Source organism: Pyrus communis, chromosome 11, assembly GCF_963583255.1.
Source record: "Pyrus communis chromosome 11, drPyrComm1.1, whole genome shotgun sequence".
NCBI classification, from domain to species: domain Eukaryota; kingdom Viridiplantae; phylum Streptophyta; class Magnoliopsida; order Rosales; family Rosaceae; genus Pyrus; species Pyrus communis.
In genome coordinates, this window is record NC_084813.1 from 10,626,387 (window position 1) to 10,650,872 (window position 24,486).

At 35.1% G+C, this 24,486-nt stretch overlaps 2 protein-coding genes across 9 annotated transcripts; one reads left to right on the forward strand and one right to left on the reverse strand.

The window, feature by feature from the left end:
- Nucleotides 1–2,488: 2,488 nt before the first annotated feature.
- LOC137749520 (uncharacterized) lies at nucleotides 2,489–6,590 on the forward strand. Its single transcript, XM_068489630.1, has 11 exons — nucleotides 2,489–2,625; nucleotides 3,102–3,167; nucleotides 3,295–3,362; nucleotides 3,507–3,540; nucleotides 3,730–3,799; nucleotides 4,104–4,161; nucleotides 4,273–4,401; nucleotides 5,032–5,123; nucleotides 5,673–5,757; nucleotides 6,014–6,092; nucleotides 6,232–6,590. The coding sequence occupies exons 1-11, from the start codon at nucleotides 2,619–2,621 to the stop codon at nucleotides 6,312–6,314; spliced, it is 771 nt and encodes a 256-aa protein (XP_068345731.1). The 5' UTR covers nucleotides 2,489–2,618; the 3' UTR covers nucleotides 6,315–6,590.
- A 638-nt stretch (nucleotides 6,591–7,228) lies between these two features.
- On the reverse strand, nucleotides 7,229–14,264 carry LOC137749519 (uncharacterized). Of its 8 annotated transcripts, none has more exons than XM_068489626.1 (16): nucleotides 14,057–14,264; nucleotides 12,669–13,263; nucleotides 12,111–12,240; nucleotides 11,789–11,990; nucleotides 11,476–11,562; nucleotides 11,334–11,393; nucleotides 11,134–11,235; nucleotides 10,646–10,717; nucleotides 10,488–10,543; nucleotides 10,153–10,238; nucleotides 9,336–9,426; nucleotides 9,084–9,241; nucleotides 8,873–8,964; nucleotides 8,156–8,239; nucleotides 7,901–7,974; nucleotides 7,229–7,738 (listed from the first exon to the last, which is right to left on the reverse strand). In XM_068489626.1, the coding sequence occupies exons 2-16, from the start codon at nucleotides 13,228–13,230 to the stop codon at nucleotides 7,663–7,665; spliced, it is 1,932 nt and encodes a 643-aa protein (XP_068345727.1). In that variant the 5' UTR covers nucleotides 13,231–13,263; nucleotides 14,057–14,264; the 3' UTR covers nucleotides 7,229–7,662. The 8 variants fall into 8 exon arrangements, with proteins under 8 accessions (XP_068345727.1, XP_068345730.1, XP_068345729.1 ...); XM_068489629.1 differs by having other exon boundaries at nucleotides 8,156–8,236; nucleotides 11,149–11,235; nucleotides 12,669–13,266; XM_068489628.1 differs by having other exon boundaries at nucleotides 11,149–11,235; nucleotides 12,669–13,266.
- Between the last annotated feature and the right edge of the window lie 10,222 nt (nucleotides 14,265–24,486).

Genomic DNA, 24,486 nt, shown 5'->3' on the forward strand with positions numbered 1-24,486 from the left:
AGATTCATTTATAGTGATGAATGATATTAGAAATGTTAAAAGTTCTAAGTTGCTAGTAATTAATAGCCCACTACCGACTCTTGCGATCTCATGGTATGAAACCTTAATTTTCAACTTCATTTTTAATTTCTCATTCAAAATTCATCTATAATGATGGAAGATATCAGAAGTGTAAATCCTAAGTTGTAAGTAATTAATAGGGCATTATTGACTCTTGCAACGCATATTACTCATTCACGTTTCATCCACTTATTCCTATACATGCATATTTGTCGATCGATTTATCCCTTGAACTTGTATGGAGCTGCCAATTTCTCCCTCTGAACTTTAATTTAAGCCGATTAGCACCTTGAAATTTTTAAATTAGCCAATTTCCCCATTGAACTTTAATTTTAGGCCGATCAACTGCCTAAACCTTTTATAAATAGCCAATTTCACCCTAGTGTTAGATTTTAAAAAAAATTCATCCATCTTGATCACAAAAACAACACACGACAACTGTGTAAAGGCAAAAAGGATGAAAAATTGAATAAAAGTTTCTAAAATCTAACGCCAGGGAGAGAATTGGCTATTGGCTAAAATTAAAGTTCAGATGTAATCAGCTAAAATTAAAGTTCAGATGTAATCAGCTAAAATTAAAGTTCAAGGGAGAAATTGGCTAATTAAAAATGTTCAAGGGAGTAATGGGCTAAAATTAAAATTCAGGGGGAATTTGACAGCTCCATACAAGTTCATGGGGGCAAATCAACAAATACCTTTCCTGTAAAAGAACATATAAACCAAAACTCGTGTCGTTCAACTATTAATATATCTATTTAGTGTTAAGTCATGATGAAGTCAGTTGCTTGAACTTTGAATTATAAATGTGTATGAAGCCCTTAATTGGACACACATTTTCATCAACTATCTTTTCACATAGTTAATTTGAGTCGTTGATCACGTAAGTCGATATTTTACGAATAAAGATGCTATATTGTATTTGTTTCTAATAATAGCAAAACACGTGTAGCAAAAGCTTTTATTTTAGTAGTATGAGAATATAGCACATGAGATTCTATTTAAATCTAAATGATGTGAGAAACGTTAAAGCTTAAAGCTGTTAATAATTCATAGACACTACCGACTCTTGCAATCTCATGATATGAAACCTCAATTTTCAAGTTCTCGTTCAATATTCATTTATAGTGATGAATGATATGAAACCTTTTGGTGGGAGCAACATGTGATAAAACACAACTCGTGAGAAGAAGTGGTTTAGATTCTATGCGGACAGGTATATGTTAAAATCCCTACACTTGTTCCTCATGCATGTCGAGGCCCCACCACATTTCATCGTATTACCTTAAGTCCTTAAATTAATAAATGAATGAATATTTTTTTTTTTTAAACAAATGATATTATCAAATTTAATAAGAGAATGGAGAACTGTGCTAAGTCTCACAATGAGCTAGTAATAATATGATTTGAATTCTTCTTCGGCAAGAATCAAACCTAAAACTTCACTTACAAGTGAAGAGTGAAGAAGAATATTATTAGGCTGTAGTGCTAGGTCTAATGATATTTCTCTTCACTTATAAGTGCGAGGTTATTACAAGTGAAGAAGTCTTATGTTAGATTATCGCCATCGTCTGCCAACTAGGGGTGCAACTTGGGTTGGGCTAATCCGAACCCACTCATGTCCAACCCGACTTTAAACCCGAACAAGTAAGTCATTTGTTTTTTTTTTTTTTTTTTGTTATAATCTGTCCCAACCCAACCCAATTTCAACCCGTTCATTGATTGGGTTGAGTTGGATTGATCATTTTCCCATTCATTCCCAACCCAACGTAACCAACTAACCAAACCCAATCTAACTAGATTGTAACTCATATCAATCAATGTTCATACTACACCCAAGTGAGCCAAGTTCAAAAACCAATGCCCTTTCTAATTTTTTTTTTTTTTTTTTTTGTAAATTACCCTTTATAATTACTTAAACTTTTAGGGGATAAGAGACTTTGATTAGTCAGTCCATATTCCTAATCTCTAAATCCTAAAGTTTTATAGTAGATTGATCTATACTTAAACTTTTAGGGGATAAGAGACTTTGATTAGTCAGTCCATATTCCTAATCTCTAAATCCTAAAGTTTTATAGTAGATTGATTTATGAAATTAAAGTTAGCTAGCTTTGATGCTACTTGGCTTAATTTTTTTAGAAATTCTTGGAAACTAAGTTTTTACAAGATTAAACTTGAAAAAATTGAGCAACCTGAATCTAACGTAAGCAAACTCTAACCCAATTAAACCTGAGCCCATATGAACCTAAATGAAATCGAGTCCGAATTGTAAAAGTTGGGTTAGGATTGGGTTGACCTTCCAACCTGTTCGAGTTGTACCCTACCGCCAACTCTTTTTCTATTAGCGTAGATAATATCGTTTGTTAAAAAAATAAATAAATACATAAATGAACAATAAATTGTATAAATCGAAATAATAGATAACGAAATAAGAAGAACAAAACGCAGCGTTTCAGGGGGCCTAGGTCTTCTTCTGCTCGTGGAGTTTAGCGGATTTGGTACGGAGACACCTCGGCTCTGAGTAGCGAGAAGAGTCGAAATCAGAGAAGAATTTCGAAATCATGACGGGTAATTGATGCTAATTACACTATTTTTTGTTGTAAATTTTGTTTCTTTATCGATTTGATGAACTAAAAGGTCGCGATTTAAGTTAATTGTATAACTTTTAGCCGCCCAATGAAGCTGTATATTCTTAATTTTTTTTTTAATGTTGGGTTTGTAGCATTAAATTTCTATTGAAGAATTTATTTTAATTAGAATTTTGAAGTTTTCGATTTTTTTATGTTCGTTTTGTAGTTTGTCACTGATTTTGGTATTTTAGATTGCTTTTTGTGAAATTTAAAGTTACCCAGAAACTCCAATTGCATAATTTTTTGTTGATAATAAATGGGATTTTGTTGATATAATTTTTTTTTGTTGAGGTTTTCAGGATATGAGATTTGATCGAAATGTGTGATTTTTATCACAAGGCTATGAAGTTTTACTAAATTATGTTTCAAGCAATGGAATTTACTTAACTGTGTGTTTTACTACTATGTTTACAGACTATATACAAGAGCAGGAGATGGAAATCGAAGCGTTGGAAGCAATACTTGCGGATGATTTCAAAGGTATCTGCTATGTGGTGCTTCTGCAGACCAACATTTGTTATAAAATTTGTTATCTGTTTTCATTTTTTATTATCACAAGTAGTGAAATTAATTGGAATGTTCTTTTCTGTTGTTTTCGATATGCCAGAAATACATTCGGGTGAGAGCGGGTTAAATACTTCCAAGAGGTGTTTTCAAATAAAAGTATCTCCAGTGGTAGGTATCTCCTTCTCTTTCTGTTTGCATTCTACTGGCATAATTGTTATAACACCCCTCATGTCAAGCCAAGAATGTTTACGTCTTCACTAGACATATGTTCAGGTTTTCCTTATGTGTATTTCTTTGCTTTCTTTTCAACAGGATGATGAAGCAGATGAATTTACAACCAATCCAGGTATTTTCTTTCTGCATTATACGATGTCTTGAATGATGCCTTTGTGTTACTTCTTAGTTGGATAACCAACTTGATTTTTTATTTTTTTTTATCTAGAAATGATGAGGAGTTCTTCTTTTTCGACTTTTTGTATTTTGTATCTTTTGCATTTCATTTGGACATAAGCTGTTTTGGAAACTTCTGTTTCAGTTCAGCTAGCTTTGATTTTCTCACACACAGAAAGATACCCAGATGAGCCTCCACTTTTGAATTTGAATAGGTATGGCTCAAAATCGTGCTACTCTCCGCTCTTTATTGTTCGTAAGGATGGAAAGAACTTGATCATTTCATTGCCCTTTTTCTTCTGGACAAAGCAAATACAAGGTCTACTTAGTACCTTCTTGTAACTGCATATATAAATACTACTAAAAAGAAAAGAAAGAATTTCGAGAAAAATTATTATTGTTCAGATATAACAGTTCCGTCGGTATTGTGTTATTAAGTAAGGCTCTGGGAAAGTCAGAAGTGCGGATGCATGATGCTATATGAGGAACTATTCTAATGGTTGATTTTTTTCCCTCTAGTTTACGTTGTATACAAGGAGAACATCTAAGAATTTTGAAAGAAAAGCTTCTGCAAGAGGTAATTTTGGGTACTCATCTAAAGATTAGTGAGCATATTTTTTATACGTCCTATAGATGATGTGAAGTTATCTAATTTGCGGACTTTGATTCAATATCTATATTTTTACAGGCATCTGAAAACCTTGGTATGGCTATGATCTACACACTAGTTACATCAGCCAAGGAATGGCTTTCTGAACAATATTGTCAAGACACTAGTCTTGAGGATGCTGAAGCAGAAGAAGCAGCAAAGGATGATGTATGCCTTTTGTCCTGTCTTCATATCTAATCATCTTGTGGCTATTTGCTTTCTTAATCTTTAAAGAATAAATGGAGTTTAGGTCCTACTGTTCCTTGAAATCTATACATTCATGATCCCAAAACCTTGCAAACCTGTTTGAGTCAATGTCCTTGGGAGATAGTTGAATGTACAATGTGCTAGTTAGTTATTCACACTCCGGTGTCGCTTGTATGTATTTAAGTCTTGCTGAGGCTTTTACATGTCTAAAGATAGCTGGAAGAAGTTAAGTCATGAAATCATTGGGTTTCTCAATAGAACTGCTAGCTATTCTCTCCAAGAGACCCTCTTTCTTTCTCCTTGGTCTGGATGAGTTGTGTATCTGGAAAGGTGAAGCTTCTAGAATATTAATCATACTTTTTCAAAGGGTGTCCATCTTTTCTCTTCTGCGTCTTGCTATTTTCGGCATGAATTTGATGCAATTGGTTGTGAATATTAGTGAAAAAATGCATAACTAGCTTCACACTTTCCTGATGGGATTTACTTTTTTTCATTCAAGGTTGTATGTTTGCATCTCTGGTAAGGATTGTTCACCTGAAAAAGATAGTCTCCAGGAGCTGCTTCTTACTTTCCTGCTCCTTCCTGTTTTAGGTAATCATACCACATGGAGAACCAGTTACAGTTGAAACATTTCTGGCATGGAGAGAGATGTTTGAAGCAGAGTTGGCCCTGGAACGAGCCAAGTAAGTATTATTGTTGTATAATTTCAATAAGGTTTTCTTCGTTAACTCTCAGTAATTTTGTCATTATAAAGCATGTGAAAGTGGGGATCAGTAATATCGGTTCGTACAGATGTTTTTGTTTCTGATATCTTTTTCACCAAAAAGTTCTACATTTTGTGAAGAAAGATCTAATTATGCTGGAGAGGCATGAGATGTGGAATTCATTTCTACGTATACATAAGGACATTATGTTTTACACGATAGACATGACTTTAGAGAGAGAAGAGACATATACAAGAGCCAGGTCTTTGTTTAGCAGGTTATGTGGTGGGATGGTTAGGATTAGTTGTAGGTTCAAATCATATTAAAAAAGCTTGTTATGAGAAAAGAAGGAAAAAAGAAGCCGCGATGGTTCATTAGCCCCTTAACCAAGACTAACTGGTCAAAAAGAAATATATAAATTCCAAGGAATCCTTCTAGAAAGTTAACAATTTCCCAATAGTAGATCATCATATATTTCTGCTTGAAGTCTTTATTTTCATTTCTGACGGATGGTGATCAATTTCCAAGGTTAATGCCTGACGCTGCACTTTCAGCACCCAAGGAAAAGAGGCTCACAGGTAGACAGTGGTTTGAAACCGGAAGACATGCTGTGGTAATTTATTCTACCCTGAACTTTACCTTCATCTTACATTGTTCAGTTTTCCCAAAAACAAGTAAATACAGCGAAAACTAAACTAATGCTTTACCGGTCTGATTTGATGGTTGAGTTAGTTTCATGGTACATTATTCAGGGGTAATACGAGGGGAAGTTTTGGATTATTACATGTGGGGATTTTATTGTTGGAACATATAATGGCTTAGTTTCAAAGAATAAACAGTAATACGAGTGACTTTTTCTCACACCATAGAAAGGTGCAGCTCCAGCCTCTGAAGGGTCCGATGAAGAGGATGAGGATGAGATTGACTTCGATTCTGATGATTTTGAAGGTTATTCTCTCTCCTTATAGCCCATGTAGTCTTATGTTGATGAGACCAAAATCAGTCGAATCACCGAATTTTGTTGTGAAGGAATCCTTTGTGTTCACAATCTGATGAAGAAACCATCTTGTCTTGTGGTTAATGGCAGATGACGAAGACGATATGCTGGAACACTATTTGGCTGAGAAGTCCGACTCATCAACCCACTCTTCGAAGAGGGTCAATAACTAGATCTAAAAACAACTGAACGAGAGCGCATCATCCGATGAACAATATGCCTAGTTTTGGCTGTCTTCATATGTATTTCATGCTTTACTCTAGGCGTCGAGGACAGAGGAGATTGTAGGTTTTATGACTGATTTTCTTTGTAGAGAGCCGAGGGAGAGGATATGATGTTGCAAAATGTAAAATAACTGCTTCACGGTTGGTAAACTTGCGGTTTTACATTTGTTCGAATACTTGTTACTCACAATTTTGATGAATTTTGATAGTGATATGTCGGTCATACTTTCTGAAGCTCAATACTTTAGACACTGGTGTCGAGAAAACCAGCCGAAAGCATCGTCGACGCAACAATCAGATATGGGAGGGGTGGTCTTAGGACCTTCAATTTCTCAAACATCGGGAAGGGAATTGGTATTAGAATAAGAGCTAGTCAATAAAAACAATAATAATAAACGCATGAAATTAACACTTCAGTCTCATCCGTCAAGACCTGAATAACAGCAAATTATCAAATTTTATTGAGGTATTTGTTGGTTTGCATCCTAAACTTGTATAGAGGTGCTAATTTTCCTCTTGAACTTTAATTTAGCCGATTATCCTCCTGAACTTTTATAATTAACCAATTTCTTCTTTAACTTTAACTTTAGCCAATTATCCCTAGAATTTTATAAATAGGCAATTCCCCCTTATCGTTTTTCATTCTTTTTGTCTCCATACATTGTCATATGTTATCTGCGTGATCAACATAGATAAAAAATTAACTCGTGTCAAGGGAGAAATTGGTTATTTATAAAAGTTCAGGGTAATCACCTAAAATTAAAGTTAATGGAGGAAGGGACTAATTATAAAAGTTTAAGGAGGTAATTGGCTAAATTTGAAGTTCACAGAAATTTAACAGCTCTATAAGTGTTGGGGGCAAATCGACAAATATGCCAATTTTATTTCCAACTTCAGTTCAGTATCCAAATATTCCACAGGACAAGCAATAAATACTTCATGAAATCTTAGCCAAGTCAATCCACAAGTGCTTCCTGCGATGAAACATTTGACCCCCCTTCCTAGTTCCTACCCTATCCCACTCACCTACTACACAATTTTCACTTGCACTCTGCCTATTATAATTTGTCCTCGCTCTTTCCGAGTCACGGCTATTTCAACATTACACATCTTTATGTTACAATGGAACCTTGTATATCTGAAATACCACCTTGATCTTGAAATCGGCACGGTAAAGCCAATAAAGATCTACAGCTTGCTACCAACGGCCGTATGCGCACCTCTGAGAATTTTTCATTGTTCATGACACCGATCAGCTTTGAGGAACGTGGGAGTAATTGTACAATATTCTTCTGCTCTATACACATCCTTGATCAGTCATGGCTTGAGCAATAGTCAGAAAAGCAGAAATGATGGCTCCGTGGACCAAAGACCTGTCAAGCACGTAAGAAAATTTGATTCTTGGAGTGTTTAACGTTAACAGTACGCAACTTTTACATAGCCAGCGCAAAAGTCACAACAACAGAGGTTATCTAGTTTCTTCAAAGATTCAAGAGGAAAAGAGAAGGCAAGCATCAATACGATAAAGCACTTACTCAGGACTTTCTTTCTGGTAACCAAAGTCAGCCGCAGCTTTGAGGGTTCTCTGGTAAGTCTGTTTCATTGATTCCTGAGAGTTATGATGCAAATCAGAAATCATACAGAAAAACAAAAACATACCAGGTCAAACCTTCGACAGCAAACTTTACATTCCTCTCAGCTTCCAATGATGAATGTTTCGTATTTAAAAACCCCTACAACTACTTACTGTTAACATTTATACCAGCGAGATAAAATATACACAGCGTCACCTGTAATTTGGATTCAAAGTCCTCAGGGGACCAGTTCACTGAATTACACTCATGGTTCAATTCAAATTCTCCAGCAACCACCTGCTACCCATTAAACAACAAAGGGAGAACATAAATTTAAGGAAAAGAATAAGATAATCAGAAGCCATACTGACAAAAATAATAAAATTTTAATTCCCAAATGTCACCTCCGTAGAATTTTTGATGTTAGATCTCGAGCATGCTAAAATTGAAGTATTGAGCCCAAAACCAATTGGCAATAACTGGAGGCCCATATTTTCATATATTAGAAGCAAGCTTAGAATACCCGACGTGATATTTTTGTATTTAATGCACCCATTCATATGGCCAAAAGTTATATTGGGTGATGCTGAGCATGAATGACTAAACCTAACGCATGGATGAACAGCCCCCTCTGATGCCATGTCATAGTAAAAGGATATATGAGAGCTTCATGATTTCATTATCGAGAGAGATGGATTAGAATACTCGGATGTGAGATTCTTATATTCTTAACATAAACTTTGATGTTGAATGATCTCATGCACTACTGAATTCCCATTTTCTTTGGAGTCTGGACCAAAGAATTCCATATATTTTCATAAACAGACAAGCTTGGCTTGAACTTGGCATAAATTTGGACCAAATAAAAACATTTTGGACTAAATAAAAACATGATACGTATAAAGTTTATAATAGCATTATTCAAGCACATACTCCACCAGAACCAGCAGCCACTGCAGGAGCGATTAAAACATTAGCTTTTCTCAGAATATCAACAGCATCAGGTGTACAAGGCATGTTTGAACCTAGATACAAGAAAAGGACAACAAATAATAGGTGTTACAGAGCTAACGTTAATGATTATGAAAACAAATGAAAAAAAAATAAAAAAACGACTATGCCAGTTGTTACCAGTAATCACTACCTTCTACTAGTATACGACATCCTGAATTAACCAGATTAATGGCATCAGTCTGATCAATTTCGTTCTGGGTAGCACAAGGAAACACAACATCACACCTTTCAGTCCAAGGTTTAGCTTCATCGTAATACTTAGATCGAGCATAAGTCTTTGAATAGTCTCTGCAGATGAGATGTAAAACCAATGAACCCCTGAAGGTAACTATACCAAGCGATTTGATAAACAGATGCAAAACAGATGACAAGAAACACAGACCTCAAACTTCTCTGTTGAGCTTTGATCTCCCTCAAAAATGATATTTTCATGTAATCAAATCCTTCATCATCCACCAAATAACCCTTCGAGTCTATATGCAATAATTGCAGATAAAAGGCAAGTGTGTTATTAAATGTCAATAACCAGTCTTATTCACTCTAAATTTTTTTTTTTTTTTTTGGGGGAAAATTCACTCTAAATGTTTACAACTTCGAAAATCCCAACTTCCTGACACAAAGCCCTAGGCAATCTAAATAAAGCATGGAACTAGAATATGAAATAGCCAAGGTTTCCGCATATAATAACTGGGGGGAAAAAGAATTTAACACCACATTCACAGCACAAGTACTCTAGCTCTTCATATATTTTCTCTTTCTTCAGATGCAATCAGAAAACTAATTCATTTTGTTATTTCGATCCAAATACAGCCACAGATGTTAACATATCATCTTTACAACCCAAGATACAAAACCAATCAAGGCCACAGAAGATACAAACAGACTCCTTGCACACACTGGTTTTAACGTGCTAAGTTCATTGTTTTTATAATCTTTTGGATGAAGAAGTGCTAGGAACGTTGTTGACAATATGATTGTTCTCCAGATCATTCATCACTATGATCACGTCAAACATTTAAAATTTAAACATTCTTAGCAAGTAAATCATGTAATAGTTCAAGTAGTTACTACACATGACTGGTATGACACATGGAAATTTTTTCATGTCAAACATTCATACCAGATATGTATATTACTAAAAATTTCCATCAAAAGACATCATTCAAGTAGCCCCAAAAATACTTGTTATAAGAAAATACCGGAAACTGTAATCGGAATCGCGCCATATGCAATAAGCTTCTCCAGGACATGCAATGCAATCTTTCCAGAACCACTTACAACACACCTGGAGGGAAATTTATAAAGACATCTTCAAAATAACCTTTAAGCAATCACAAATTATACATTCTCTCTTGTGGACACACACATATACATAGATACATATATGTATACAAAAATTCAAAGATATGTTGAACAGGATTGGATTCTTCAAATGGCTGCATAAACAGAAAGAACTCCCATGTGCTGTTCTATGTCAATATCCTATAGTGTTTCGTGAAAATTTTAGAACTTCTGAAAGTCAAGTAAAAGGTACCTTAATCCTTTGAAATCTTTATTGAGGTCTGCAAGTAGGAGTTGTGCAAAGAAAACCTGGAGAAGCATGGGAACTTTGTTCACATCATCAGAAATGAAGATGAAAAAGAAAAAGAGAAAGCTCGAACACGAGCAAGGGAAAGTTGTGATATTAGTTACCAGTCCATATCCGGTAGCTTCAGTTCGAAGGCTAGAGCCAGACCAAAATATCCTTGGCCCTGTAAAACTTCCCTGCATAAGTAAGGCATACATATAAAAACATAAAGACATTACTTAAGTCTCTTCCCATGAGAAACACTTAAGCAGAAACTTTACTTTTGTACAGATAGAAAAGAACACTAAATAGATAAAGACATATCACTTAATTATCTTCCCATGATAAAAAGATAAGCATAATCTTAACTTTCATACGGATAGAAACGAACAATAGACTTTGTCGGGGATAGACTTTGTCAGGATAGAAAGGAGTAATAGTCTTTGTCAGGATAGAAAAGAACAATAGGATTGTTTATTTAATTACTATTTTCCGAATTTCCATAACTCTATGGTCCTACATCAGATTTAGAAAAAGCAATGTCATCAATGGCATCTAGATACTAAATTACATCACAAAAGGTAAGAAGATAAATTCAGAAATAGTTTGTTACCGGTGTTTCTGGTACCTGAAAGTGACCAGCTAGACGCCTATATTGTCCAAAAAGGTATCCCATTTCTCGAGTACCAACACCCATCTCCTCTGAAGGAAGGTCCTAAAGTGTATACAGCATTAAACCAGACATGCATACAACAGCGAAATTCCATATGGAGAAAAAAAATTATACATGGAATGTAATCTTCCTGAAGTTACCTTGTCAACACCCAAATAACGATAAATTTCATTCATAAAACTTTGGCAAAAACGCATAACCTGTCAGTTTAGAAACAATCATACACAACTTCTAAGGAGGCTAAAAATGACGAACAACATATAACAAATTGAAAACTTTTACCTCATTATCACTTTTTCCCTTTGGATCAAAATCACTACCTCCCGCTGCCCCTCCAATTTTGTATGGTGACAAGGCATTCTTTAGAGTCTGTACATAAGGTAAATAGCACAATGCAAAGTCGTCACAAGACTTAGTCACTTCCAATCTGAAGGGTTTAACCTTGCCACTAGTATTTAGCTTGGCGTTCTTATGAGCACCAATCACTAGAATACACAAATCAACAGAGGTATAGGAAGTAAAAGATTTGGCAAAAGTTTGACCCAACCTAAAGACGACAAGTCAACTCAGAAGAACTCATGAAAACAACTAATACCTGTTCAAATCCAAGAAACTTGGCAATACTCAAGTTCATAGAACGATGAAACCGGAAGCCACCCCTACATGGACCCAAGGCCTGGTTAAATTGTACTCGAAATCCTCGGTTAACATGTGTCTCACCTCTATCATCCATCCATGGAACTCGAAAAACAAGCATGCGCTCAGGTTCTAGCAAGCGCTCCATGATGTTTACATAACTGAAAAGAGAAAAAGCCACTTGATAATTTTACAGAAATCAGAAATCAGAAATCAGAAATAAGACTTTGTTTTTGTTAAACAGCTTGACTAAAATAATACACCATCCGAAGGAAACTCACTGAGAATTTTTTGCAATCACTCTTTCTAAAGCATGAACCACTTCATGCACCGATTGTATGAACTCAACCTCATGAGGATCCCTTTTCAGTGCAGCTTCAACAATCGATCCAGCCGTTTTTGACATAAGAGCTACATTTAAGAGTAATTCCAAAGAAAAATCAACCAAACGGGAAAAATTATTTACAAATTAAAGTTTAAACTCAAAATTCATTTCTTTCAGTCATATGAAGGTGTAAATAATGTGCAAATATCAACAGATTAATGTTAACAACTCCATTTAATGCCAGAAGAAGTATTTAGGTGTGTGCATGCTAAACCGCAGAAAATAAGTCAACCGAACCAAAGTTTTCATTCAGCAACGAGTTAAAAAATTACAAATCCCAAATGCAAACTTAACCGCAAGGGACACTTTCATAAACATGAAAATTAACAATAACGTAACTTCACGAAAAGAATTTCCTGGGAGACACTCTGCAAATAATTAATGCAGAATTCAGATGGTGATTATTTGAAACTTCCAAAGCAAACTAAAAGAAAATTGAGCAGAACGTGCTAACCTTTGACATAAATGGGTTTGTCAGCAACGACCTTATCCTTGGAGGCCATTTGAAGGCGAAGTGCCTCTTTGTGAAGCAAACTATTGTTGTGTTCCTCGAGTGCGCTCATCTGCATATTCCGGCTGCCCTCGTTTCCATAGGGGTTTCTCCTATGCTTCCTACCATACTCTCTACACACAGAGCAAAAAATCCTAGCTGTCCCTTCCTTGACATCAACATAAGCCCATTTGTAGGTATCAGCCCATTCCTCTCTCCATCTTTTCACAACCTTTTTCTTCCTTTTTACTGGTTGTCCCTTTGACATGTCTTGATCATCACTAGGGAGTTGAGAAGCCATTACCATATTCTTACTCTCGTCATGATCCTCAACAGAAGGTTCCCGTGGTGGAACACCAATAAGGGGGGTGTTAGCAAATGAAGGATCGTCATCCCCAGCTCCAATTTCTAAATCAATCTCTTCCCCCAGCTCCCGAACCACTAAGTGATGCCTCTGTGCCTGCTGAATCAAGTTCATATCATCCATCATGGAGTTCATCCTTATTCCACTCCCTGGTAACAACATTCAGCATGACAGTCTTAACCGTAACCCAAAATCCTGCTGCATCCGCTTGTCATGGAGAGATTCATTAACTCCTTTTTACAATTGTCTAAATGAATAAATTAGAAAACAAAATAATTTCACAGAACAATATAACCAAAAAAAAATTATAAACTCCATTCATTCGGAACCTAGAACGTAGCAAACCTAACAACACTAGTAGCCACGAAGTTGAGGTTTATATTTCATAAGGTATGAATCAATATATAGCCTGAAATCTTCTATTTATATTTTTCACTTATCCTAACTATATTATAACCAATACAAGAGTGTACAAAGGCACATAAAATCCACGGCTATCAGTGCACGTAGAATTACGAAACCCTCGAGACTTCATAATTAGTTTAGCTGAACACTTGGTTGCTCATACCACTTAGGATTTGATTCCCCCCTAAAGAAACGAAAAAATCTGGTCCACTGAGCCCAACAAAGCATATGCATAACTTAGATAACAGTTCTGACTTCCTAGAAGCCAAAACAACAAGAACCAAAGCACCAATTCACAACATCATCTTCTCAGTTATCCTTAAAAACTCTATAAACCCAGGTGAAGTAACTAATCATTCAATTAAGCTGAAAACACATCCAAATACACCAGAAATCCAAAATTACAGACAAAAAAACATGAACTTTGAATTCTCATTCTCAGATAAGAATCAAGAAACCCCACAAACCAAATCCATTTCCAATCATCCCACAACTCATTTCTCAAAATTCAACTACACCCACACGTTAGTTCTCAATTTTAAAGAAAGACCAAAATCCAGACACGAAAAACGTCGTGGAGTACCGTGAGAGCAGAAGACGAAAAGGATGAACTCGAAACGTATCAAGTTGCAGTTTCAAAGTTGGGTCTTTGAGCAGTTGTTCTTCTCCAACGCTGGAACAAAGAGTCGCGGGAATTGTCGATGAGGACGACGCAAAGAGTGAGATGAACGGGTCTGGATAGTCGTTCGATCAGATTCTTGAGTGAGAAGAAGAGAGGAGAGATTGTATGGTAGAACTACACAAAAGAAAAAGAGATCGTCTTGTTGTCTAAATTACCTGTTAACAATTTTTTTTTTTTTTTTTAATCCATAGTCCAGTGGTATTGGGACCAATTTATCATTATCTAGAGGTGAGATATCTTAGGCTTAATTATCGTCAAATGCGAAGTTGAGCCACATTATTATGACAAACTTATTGTAAGGTTTAGTCTATTTTTCACTTTTTAGTATAGATACTATCATTCGTTTAAAAAAATAAAAAAATTTGTGCTGTCTCACGTCATCATAGCATAGTCTCACCCATATATCATACCATGTTATGATGATGTGAATAATGAAATAAACAAAACAAAAAAAAAATTGATTTATGGGAAATTACATTATTGCATATGAGAAATAATTGTCTTTTCACATTTTTTTTTTAATTATTTAATTATTTATTATTTATGTTTTTTGTTAAGGTTCACGCATGAAGATTTGTGCTGAAAAATCCTTCAATGGGTAAAAAATCGAGAGAACTCTAGGAGCTCCATCCACTAAGTCTTCCCTGTTGTGGCATCAGTGATGTGAATGAGACTAAGATGAGATGAAAATTATGAATCTAGCTAAATGATGAAATATCCATAATTGAACATTAACAAATTGAGAAGCTTGAAATGAATTTTTCCTAAAGATCTATATGCAGCGCAACAAGTTGAGATCAAAGATGTTGGAATCTTTATGGACATTTCACATGTAAACTAAACTAGGTTAATATATGGGCAAAGATTATTATTTAAAGTCGTCTCGTTAAATGTTATATACTGAAACAATAAGTCCATGGAATACGTAATTAGGATAATGTGATCTAAAGAAGTTAGATTTGGAGACCATTCCCTTGTACACATATCTTAAACGTTCTTGACATAGGATTGCCAATCGGGCATTGACGATATGGATAGCTCAGTACATTTTATGTCATTTCTCCCAAGAGAGTGGCTGGTCTTAAGTCATTTGTGTGATTGACACAATGACAAGTATGTAGGTGCTCAATGGAGAATGAGTCCATTGAACATGATTAACAAGGAGTTCTCATACTCATGTCACATGAGAACTCATGATTGAGATAATGTAAATCCTTTGACATGATACATCATAGTTGTCTTGTGGTTAGGTCTTTAGTCTTTTACTGTGTTAAAGGCATTCTATTTGAGAATGTCCACGATATAGTTGGGGCTAAGCCACTTAATCATGGGGCATGTGAATGTGCAACAAAAGATCTCTAACCCTTAAACCATCGAGGGAGAATACTCTATTATATGATTAAGAATCTCTGGCCAGAGTATGAATGAGATTTAGGAAGTCGTTCCAAATCACATTCAAGGTAATCATATAGAAAAAGAGAATTATATTGGATAGTAGACATGAATAAAGTATCAAACCAAATAATGTGATCAAGAGTATCAAATTAGATAAAGACCATATTGCATTTGTAATCCCAAGGTGAATAGGATCTCCAAACCTCTTTTGATTAGCTTAGGTAGTCATGACATAATGTTAGGTGTCACTCATGGCTTGTGGAAGTCTTGAAGATGTATAAACATCAAAGGGAGAATTGAAAGTATGTTTCAATTCACAATTAATTAGTAAGAGTTCTAATCACTCATTACCTCACAAAAAGGAACCTAATGGATCGCACACCGTATAAGGTAATGATTGAAGGATATAACGAAAATGAGTAAGGACAATTAAATACTTTAATTGTATATGGAAAAGATTAATTAATATGTTAATTAAATCATACGAAAGGTTTGTATGGGGCCTTAAATTAGTTTCAGGTTCCAGAGCCCAAAATGGTTTTGGTCCACAAGGCCCATTAAGTTTAAGTTGTGTTACAACTAAAACATAATGGGCAATTAACCTACTAAACAAAGGGAGGCCAACCTTGCTAAGAGAGAGAGAGTGGTTTTGAACTTATTACAAGTATGCCACTCAAATGAAGGAAGGTATAAAAGCAACTTTATAGTCTTTTGTTCATTAAAGTTTCTTTGAGGAAATATGAAAGAACACAAACTTTCACTTTCTCACTAGGTGGATGGCCAAACCATAGGAGTTTTAGCTAGCAATCTTTGTTCCCATGGTCACTCATCTTCTTCCCCAACCATCCTTGGTGCCGAAACTTATACGCCATATCCTTTGGGGGCTTTTGGAGAACTCATTCCTCCATCCAAATCCAACAACACATGGAGCCCAGAAGCACGTTTCCTCCTTCCATATCCATGGAGCAAAGTAGTAAGGATTCAAATGAAAGAATGCCTTACATGGGTGTATTAGCTGAATATGTCATGTTAGCATACAACTAGGATAAGTGTGGTGTATGCCTGAAGCCAATGTAATTGAATATATAGCTTTTCCCTACTGATTATATTTTCCTTAAGTGTGAAGTATTGTAAGAATCGCATCTCTATGAAATATACCAAAGCATTATCTTTTTCAAGCTTTGATTTCTTGCTAATTTCCTTATGCAATCTTCAATTCTACATTTCATTTCCATAGTTAAGATGATATTCAGAGCCGGTCTTGCTCACGTGGTATGGCTGGTCTAATTATTTTTGTTGCTTATGATTGTGTGTTTAGGTGATGTTGTTTTGAAGAATTTAATTTCTTGCTGAATATTGATTTTTTTTTTTTGGGTTATTACATTTATTGAAGGACAATGCCATAATAGTAAGTTTCTTGATGCTCCTCTGTTGAATTGTATGAAGGCCAGTGTCAAGTTTCCTTTGATTTGTTGATAGTTTCTTGATTACTGAAGGCTGATGCCAATGATGAATTTTTCTTTGATTATTGAAGATTTACAGTAGTAGATTGTTTGTAGTTGGTGTTATTCTTGCTATTGCACTCAGATTTTTCAGTTTGTCATTTGGGTTTTCTTGCTGACTTAAATTTGCATCTGGATTTTTCTTGCTGACTTAAAGTTCCATCTGGGAAATTGTTGATCTAGGTTGTTCTTCTTCTGGATAATTTGTGTGTTTCTCAATCTTTGACATAACCATGATGAGTTTATGAAAATTGAAAGTTTATTGGGGATGCTTACAATCAAGCTTAATGATGATAGCTTCATTAAGTGGAGTTTCCAATTCTGTTTAGTTCTTCGTGGATATGATCTTCTTAATCACTTCATTGGAGATTCTGTTTGTCCACCCAAGTTTGTTCTTAATTCTGAATTAGGAGTTACATCTGAAATTAGTGTTGCTTATAAAGAATGGGTGAAAGTAGATATAACATTGTTAAGTCTTTTGATTGCAACTCTCAGTGATGATGCTATTGAGCATGTCGTTTGATGTAAAACAGCTCATGGTTAGCTCTATAAGATAGGTATATATCTGTTTTCAGTGCTAGCATTAATCACTTAAAAGCTGAACTTCATATTATGCAAAAAGGGGGTGATAGCATTAATAAATACCTTCTGCATTTAAAAGCAATCAAAGATCAACTTCAAGCTGTTGGGGAAAAGGTTTTTCATAATGATCTCATTATTGCTGCTCTTTCTGGTTTTTCATATGATTATGACATGATTCGCACAGTTATATTAGCTAGAGATTCTCCTATTACTTTGAAGGAATTTCGTGCTCAATTGATTAGTGCAAAGAAGACCATTGAGACTAAAGTCCATTCTTTAGTTCAGAGTATGGCAGCCATGTATATTAATACCAACCCTACAATTATTGATCATAATGTGCATGTCTCATCTCAGTCTTCATTTTTTGTGGGAATGCTAATAATTATGGAAGTTCTTCAGCTCCTCAATTTTCTCAGAATTTTGGCTATGGCTTCCATGGTTAATAGATCATCACCTATGCCTCAATCTTCCTCTGGTGGTATTTATACATTTAATGGGAATCATTTTAATTCTGGTGGAAATAATTCTGATGGTTCAAATGGAGGTCGATCTTTTGGATCTAATAACTATAGGCCACGAGGAAATAAGGGATACAAACCTAGATTTAATGGTCAAAGGTCTAATAATTCTTGGTAGCCATTGGTAGGCAATACTTCTACAAGGTTTGAGCTTATATTCTTAGTGTCAAATCTGTTCTTGCAAGGGACATATAACAGTTACCTGTTTACATAGGAGTGATTCTAATCGAAGTGTTCATGAGTGCCAAATTTGTGGTAAGAAAGGTCATATAGCTCTCAATTGCAGGCATAAAGGCAATTATGCCTATCAAGGCAAACCTCATCCTCCTTCATTTTTCGCAAATTATGCTTCACAGGGGTTTTAACCAAAAGCTCTAGGATTTCAACTATTATCTCATCCTGATATGATTGTTTTCACCTGCTCCTTATTACAACCCACATAATCCTGTCACTTAATATGTTCAACCAAATGTGGTTTCCTCTCCTAATTCATCATATTCATCTGGTTTACCTTCTAGGACTGCTCAGCCTTCTCAAGGGTTCACTAATATGAAAAGTCATGGATCATTGACACAGATGCCTCTCATCATATGAGTCATGATCTTTCTATGTTGACAAAAGAAACTCCTTATGAAGGTTCTGAAAATATAATTGTGGGCAATGGTGAAGGTTTGGAAGTTACCATATTGGTCATGGAAAATTGCAATCTAATTCACATGTTTTGCATTTTAGGAACATTTTACATGTACCTATGTTGACTGTTAGCCTACTTTTTGTCAAACAATTGTGAAAGGATAATCATAGTTGGTTTATCTGTGATGATGTTTGGTTCTTTGTGTAGGACAAGGCAACATGGGTAATTATTCATCATGGAAAGAGTAATAAAGATGAATTGTTCAAAATTTACGTGCATGTTTACCTAATCGTACTCAATACATTCTTTTGGTTATCTGGGACATGCTGTCAAAACTTCCTTATGGCATCAAATGCTTAATCATTTATCTAATGAGATACTTATAAGTATGCTTAGAATTCCAATATTGTTTGTAATGCTGATGAGAATGTCAAAATTTGTTCACGTTGTATCAATGGGAAGATGAGTAAACTTCATTTTTTAGAAAGGTTTGATAGGATTGACATTCCATTTTCTAAGATACATAGTGATGTTTGGGGACCTTCTCTAGCTGTATCTATTAAGGGGTTTCGATGCTATGTTTCCTTTATAGAGGAAGCCACTAGGTTTGTATGGTTGTTTCCCTTAATGAATAAATCTGAAGTTTTTGGTGCCTTTGTTAAATTCTATGCATATGTTGAAAATCAGTTTAATGCCAAGATTAAGACATTGCAATCAAATGGTGGTGGGGAGTTTATTAGTAATAGTTTTAAGAACTATGTGGATAGACATGGTATTTTACACTATATCTCATGCCCCTACACACCTCAGCAAAATGGTTTGGTTGAGAGAAAACATAGGCATCTTATTGAGACAACCATTACTTTGTTATCAGTTGCAAAGTTACCCCAGAAGTTTTGGTATCATGTATTAGCTCATGTAGCCCTTCTCATTAAGTGGATGCCTTGTAAAACTTTAAAGATGTGTTCTCCTTTTACTAAGCTGCTTGGTAAGAAATTAGATGTGCTTAATTTAAGAGTGTTTGGAGCAGCAATATACCCTTATCTTAGGCCTTTTAATGCAAACAAATTACAGTCAAAGTCTATACAATGTGTGTTTCTGGGTTATTCTCTAGGTTATAAGAGGGCATTTTGTTATAATTTACTCACAAGGAAGATCATTTTGTCTAGACATGTTCTTTATGATGAGACAACATTTCCCTATGTAGAATTGCAAGGTACTTCCACTGCTAGTAAATCTTAGACTTCTCAGTTTTCCACTTCAGTTTCACATAGACCTATAGTTGTGCAATTGTCTTTCTGGTGATAATGCTATTGACTACTGCATTTGGTATTTCTCAAGGTATTTCTACAAATGATTCTCACAGTTTTATTGATCAGTCACAAGTTGGACTAGTTTCTCTTGAGAATACTTCATCAAGTTCTTCTAGCCATGCACATGAATCACAGTCAAATACTACTATTTCCAGCCCCACTCCAATGTTGCCTGTCCTCCACACTAATCAACCTAAGGTTGTGTTGCCAGCTTGCAGTTCATCCAATTCAATGTCCACATATCTTGTTATTTCTTCCCATGGAATATAGACAAGATTGAAAACTGATGCAATCACCAGAAAATACTACTTTGCTCTCACTGCCATATTTCCAAAGTTCATTATTTAACACTTGCTGATGACAGTCATTTTTCAGTAGGATTTACCTTCACTGCAAATATTATGGATGCATTGGAACCATCAACTTTCAAATAGGCTTCTTAAATTCTACAATGGCAAGTGGCAATGCAAGACGAGTTTGATGCACTTTAAACTCAAGGAACTTAGGTTCTTGCCCCACCTTCTTTTGATAAACATGTGATAGGCAACAAATGAGTTTATAAAATCAAAAGGAATAATGATGGTTCTATATCTAGGTATAAAGCTCGGCTTATGGCTCAAGGTTTTAGCCAGGAAAAAAGTCTAGATTATACAAAGACCTTAGGTCCAATTGTTAGACATACCACTGTCATATTAGTTCTTGCCTTAGCTGCTATCCATAAGTGCGATCTTCGTCAATTGGATGTTAAAAACGCAATCCTGCATGGTGATTTACAAAAAGAAGTATATATGAAGCAGCCACAGAGGTTTGTTAATTCTACATATCCTACTCATGTTTGTAAGTTAGTGAAATAGTTATATGGCCTTAAATAAGCTCCTCGAGCTTGGAATGACAAATTCACTAGTTATTTGCAAACAATTGGTTTTCAAGCCTCCCTTTCATATTCAAGCCTTTTTGTTAAATCAATGGGGACAATGTGGTGATATTACTTCTCTACATTGATGGCATCATTATTATAGGTTCTAGTGTTTCCTTAATTCAATATGTGATTCATACTTTGAGTGAGGTGTTTGATCTCAAAGACATGGGTAAACTAACTTATTTCCTTGGTTTACAAGTCACTTACAAGTTCAATGGTGATTTATTCATTAATCAGGGAAAGTATGTTAAAGATCTTCTTCATTAAGCCAGTATGGTTGACTGCAAACCATGTTCTACTCCTTGTAAGCCACACAATCAAGTTTTTACAAATGATTATGTCTTACTCACTGATCATTCTTTCTATAGAAGTCTGGTAGGTGCCTTACAATATTTGATCTTCAATAGGCCAGATATTGCATTTGCTGTTAATACCATTTGTCAATACATAAGTGCCCCTACTGATATTTATTTGGGAATGGTGAAAAGAATTATGAGATTCTTGCAAGGTACATGTGGACTGACTTATATATCTGCAAGTTCCATACAATTACAGGCTTATAGTGACTTTGATGAGGCTGGATTTAAATACACACATGTCTATTACTAGATATGTAGTGTATCTTGGGGATAATTCGATATCTTGGTAGTCTAAGAAACAATCTTCTGTTTCTCGAAGTTCAACTGAGGTGGAGTATCGAGCTATAGCTCATACCACAGCTGATATTGCTTGGATCAGACTCATTTTTAAAGATCTGCATGAATATTTGCCTTCTCCTTCAGTCGTGTTTTGTGATAACCAATCTGCAATAACTCTCAGTTTAAATCATGTTCAGCACTGATAAAGCATTTAGAGACTGACTTTCATTTTGTTCGAGAACAAGTTTAGAAATGAGATTTAACAGTTTAGTACCTCTGCAACAAAGATCAAGTGGCTGATGTTTTGACAAAAGGACTTCATAGTCCTGATTTTCTAAGGCAGTGCTTCAATCTTAAATTGGGTTATCCCAATTAAGATTGACCGGGGGCGGGGGGGGTATTGGCTGAAAATGCCATGTCAGCATACAACCAAGATAAGTGTTGCGTATGCCTGAAGCTAATGTAATTAAATATATAGCTTTTCCTTACTGATTGTATTTTCCTTAAGTGTGAAGTATTGTAAAAACAGCCTCTTTGTGAAATATACCAGAGCATTATCTTCTTCTTCAAGCTTTGATTTCTTGCTAATTTCCTTGTGCAATCTTTAATTCTACATTTCATTTCCATAGTTAAGAGGGTGAATATCCTTTGCTAAGCAAAGATGTGCTTCAAAGGTATAAAAGTTTTTCAACTCTCTGTTTTTGAAGTTGAATAATGGTTCACTACCATTCCCAAACTTTGAATTTCATGATTTAAGTTTTGTTTTAAAGTGCATACAAGCATACTTCCACTATTTAATTGTTAAATGCATGCATTATGTTGCTTAATGAACTTAGTTTTTCAAATAATTTTCTTCAAAAAAGAAACATATGAATGGGTTGATCTATTCTTTAACCATTTATATGAAAAATGTAAAATAGTTCCCAAAACAAAAGTTTTTTGCAGCTAAAGTTTTTCAAAAGTTGTGGGCTCCAAAGCTCACAAGAGTTGAGAGCTAAACACATATATATACCCTTGAAAACATAGTACACCTCAACCAACAAAACAGAGTACCACTAATAATGACAAAAGAAATTATGTACAAAGACCTTTCAAGCAACAATCAATTTTATTATTGTTCCTTAAATCTCTCAAAAGATTAAGTTATTGTTCCCTAAACTACTCCTAAATACTTTCTTTCTTAACTAGTTCGCTATATCATTCTCAGAAGCGGTAAACATCTCATGGTCCTAAATGTTTATGGATTCATAACACGGTGGATTTGTACGAAACAAAATTGAGAGGCTGATCAGGCTTCCTATACTTTGGATGCTTAGCAATCTACGTTGTCACTGCTTCTGCCTATGTTTGTTTGTTATCTTGGTCAAATCCAGAACAATTTCGAGTTCATTTTTTTTCTAGTATGGAATTGGGTACATTAGGAAGCCATGACCAATGCTTTGAATTGATACTTCTCGTCTTACTGAGCAACAACACTCCAAGTCACAAAATTGACGACATCTTAGTTTTACCCAGTGCCGTCTTGGCTTATAGCCTCTTTTAGCAGTTTGACCAATTTTTTAAATGTCGACGAAGACATGGAAAGTAGTGAAAGTAGGCTTAATGAACAAATTGAAATATGGAACAAGAATAAAACTGAAAGGAAATCTTTATCTTTGTATTGAATGAGCTCGACGTAACAAACTTCTGAGCCCATTCAATATAAAAAGAGATATTTCATTTCAGTTTTCTTCATGCTTGAGATTTCAATTTGTTCATTAAAGCCAACTTTCATTACTTTCCATGTCTTTGTTGACATTTAAGAATTTGGCCAAACTAACAGGAAAGAGGCTATAAGCAAATAAGACACTGGGGAAAATTAAGGTACAATCATTTTCGTGGCTCTAAATCCTGCTGCTTAGTGTGACGAGTAGCATTAGTACAAAGCATTGGTTGTGACTTCCAAATGTATGTCATTCCATGCTGAAAAAAAAAGAAGAAGAAGAATGAACTCGAAACTGTTCCAGATTTGACCAACATAAGAAACAAACATAGAAATGAGTGACGACATAGATTTCAAAACATATAAGAGGCCTGATCAGCCGCTTAATTTTTTTCCATACATAGAAACCGTGTTGATCTCGTCATATCCTCAGCAAAAAGCTATTATGTTGGACCACCAATAATGGGTGTCAACTAAATGAAAGGTCATCATCCCCACGTCCAATTTCAAAATCACTCTCGTCTGCAAGCTTTCGAACCACCAAGTGATGCTTCTATGCCTGATGAATCAAGTTCATATATCCATCATGGAGTTCATCTCTGTTCCAACTCTTGGTAGTAATATTCATCATGACAGTCTTAACCGAAACCCAAAATCCTGCAACATCCATTTGTAGATTAATTAATTTGTTTGATAACATTATCTAAAATGAACAAAATGGAAAGAAAAATAATTTTTCATAAGAACCTAAGCATAAAATCAGAAAAAACTAATGAACTCCATTCATTCTTGAGGTTTACGTATCATAAGGTATGAAAATCTTCTGTTTATAACCAATACAAGAGTGTACAAAAACCCAAAAACAAAAAAAATTCATGGCTATAAGTGTAGTTAGGGGTGGAAAAAATTCCCAAAAATCCCGAACCGAACCGAAAAAATCCCGATCCCAAACCAAAAATTTCCCAAACCGAAATTCCCGAAATTTTCGGGATGCTATCCCAAACCGATCCCAAAATTTCGGTATGGGATTCGGGATTGGCTTCTCAATATTTCGGGAATCCCATACCGAACCGAAAATATATAATGTTAATTATTATATATATATTTATACATATATATATATATATA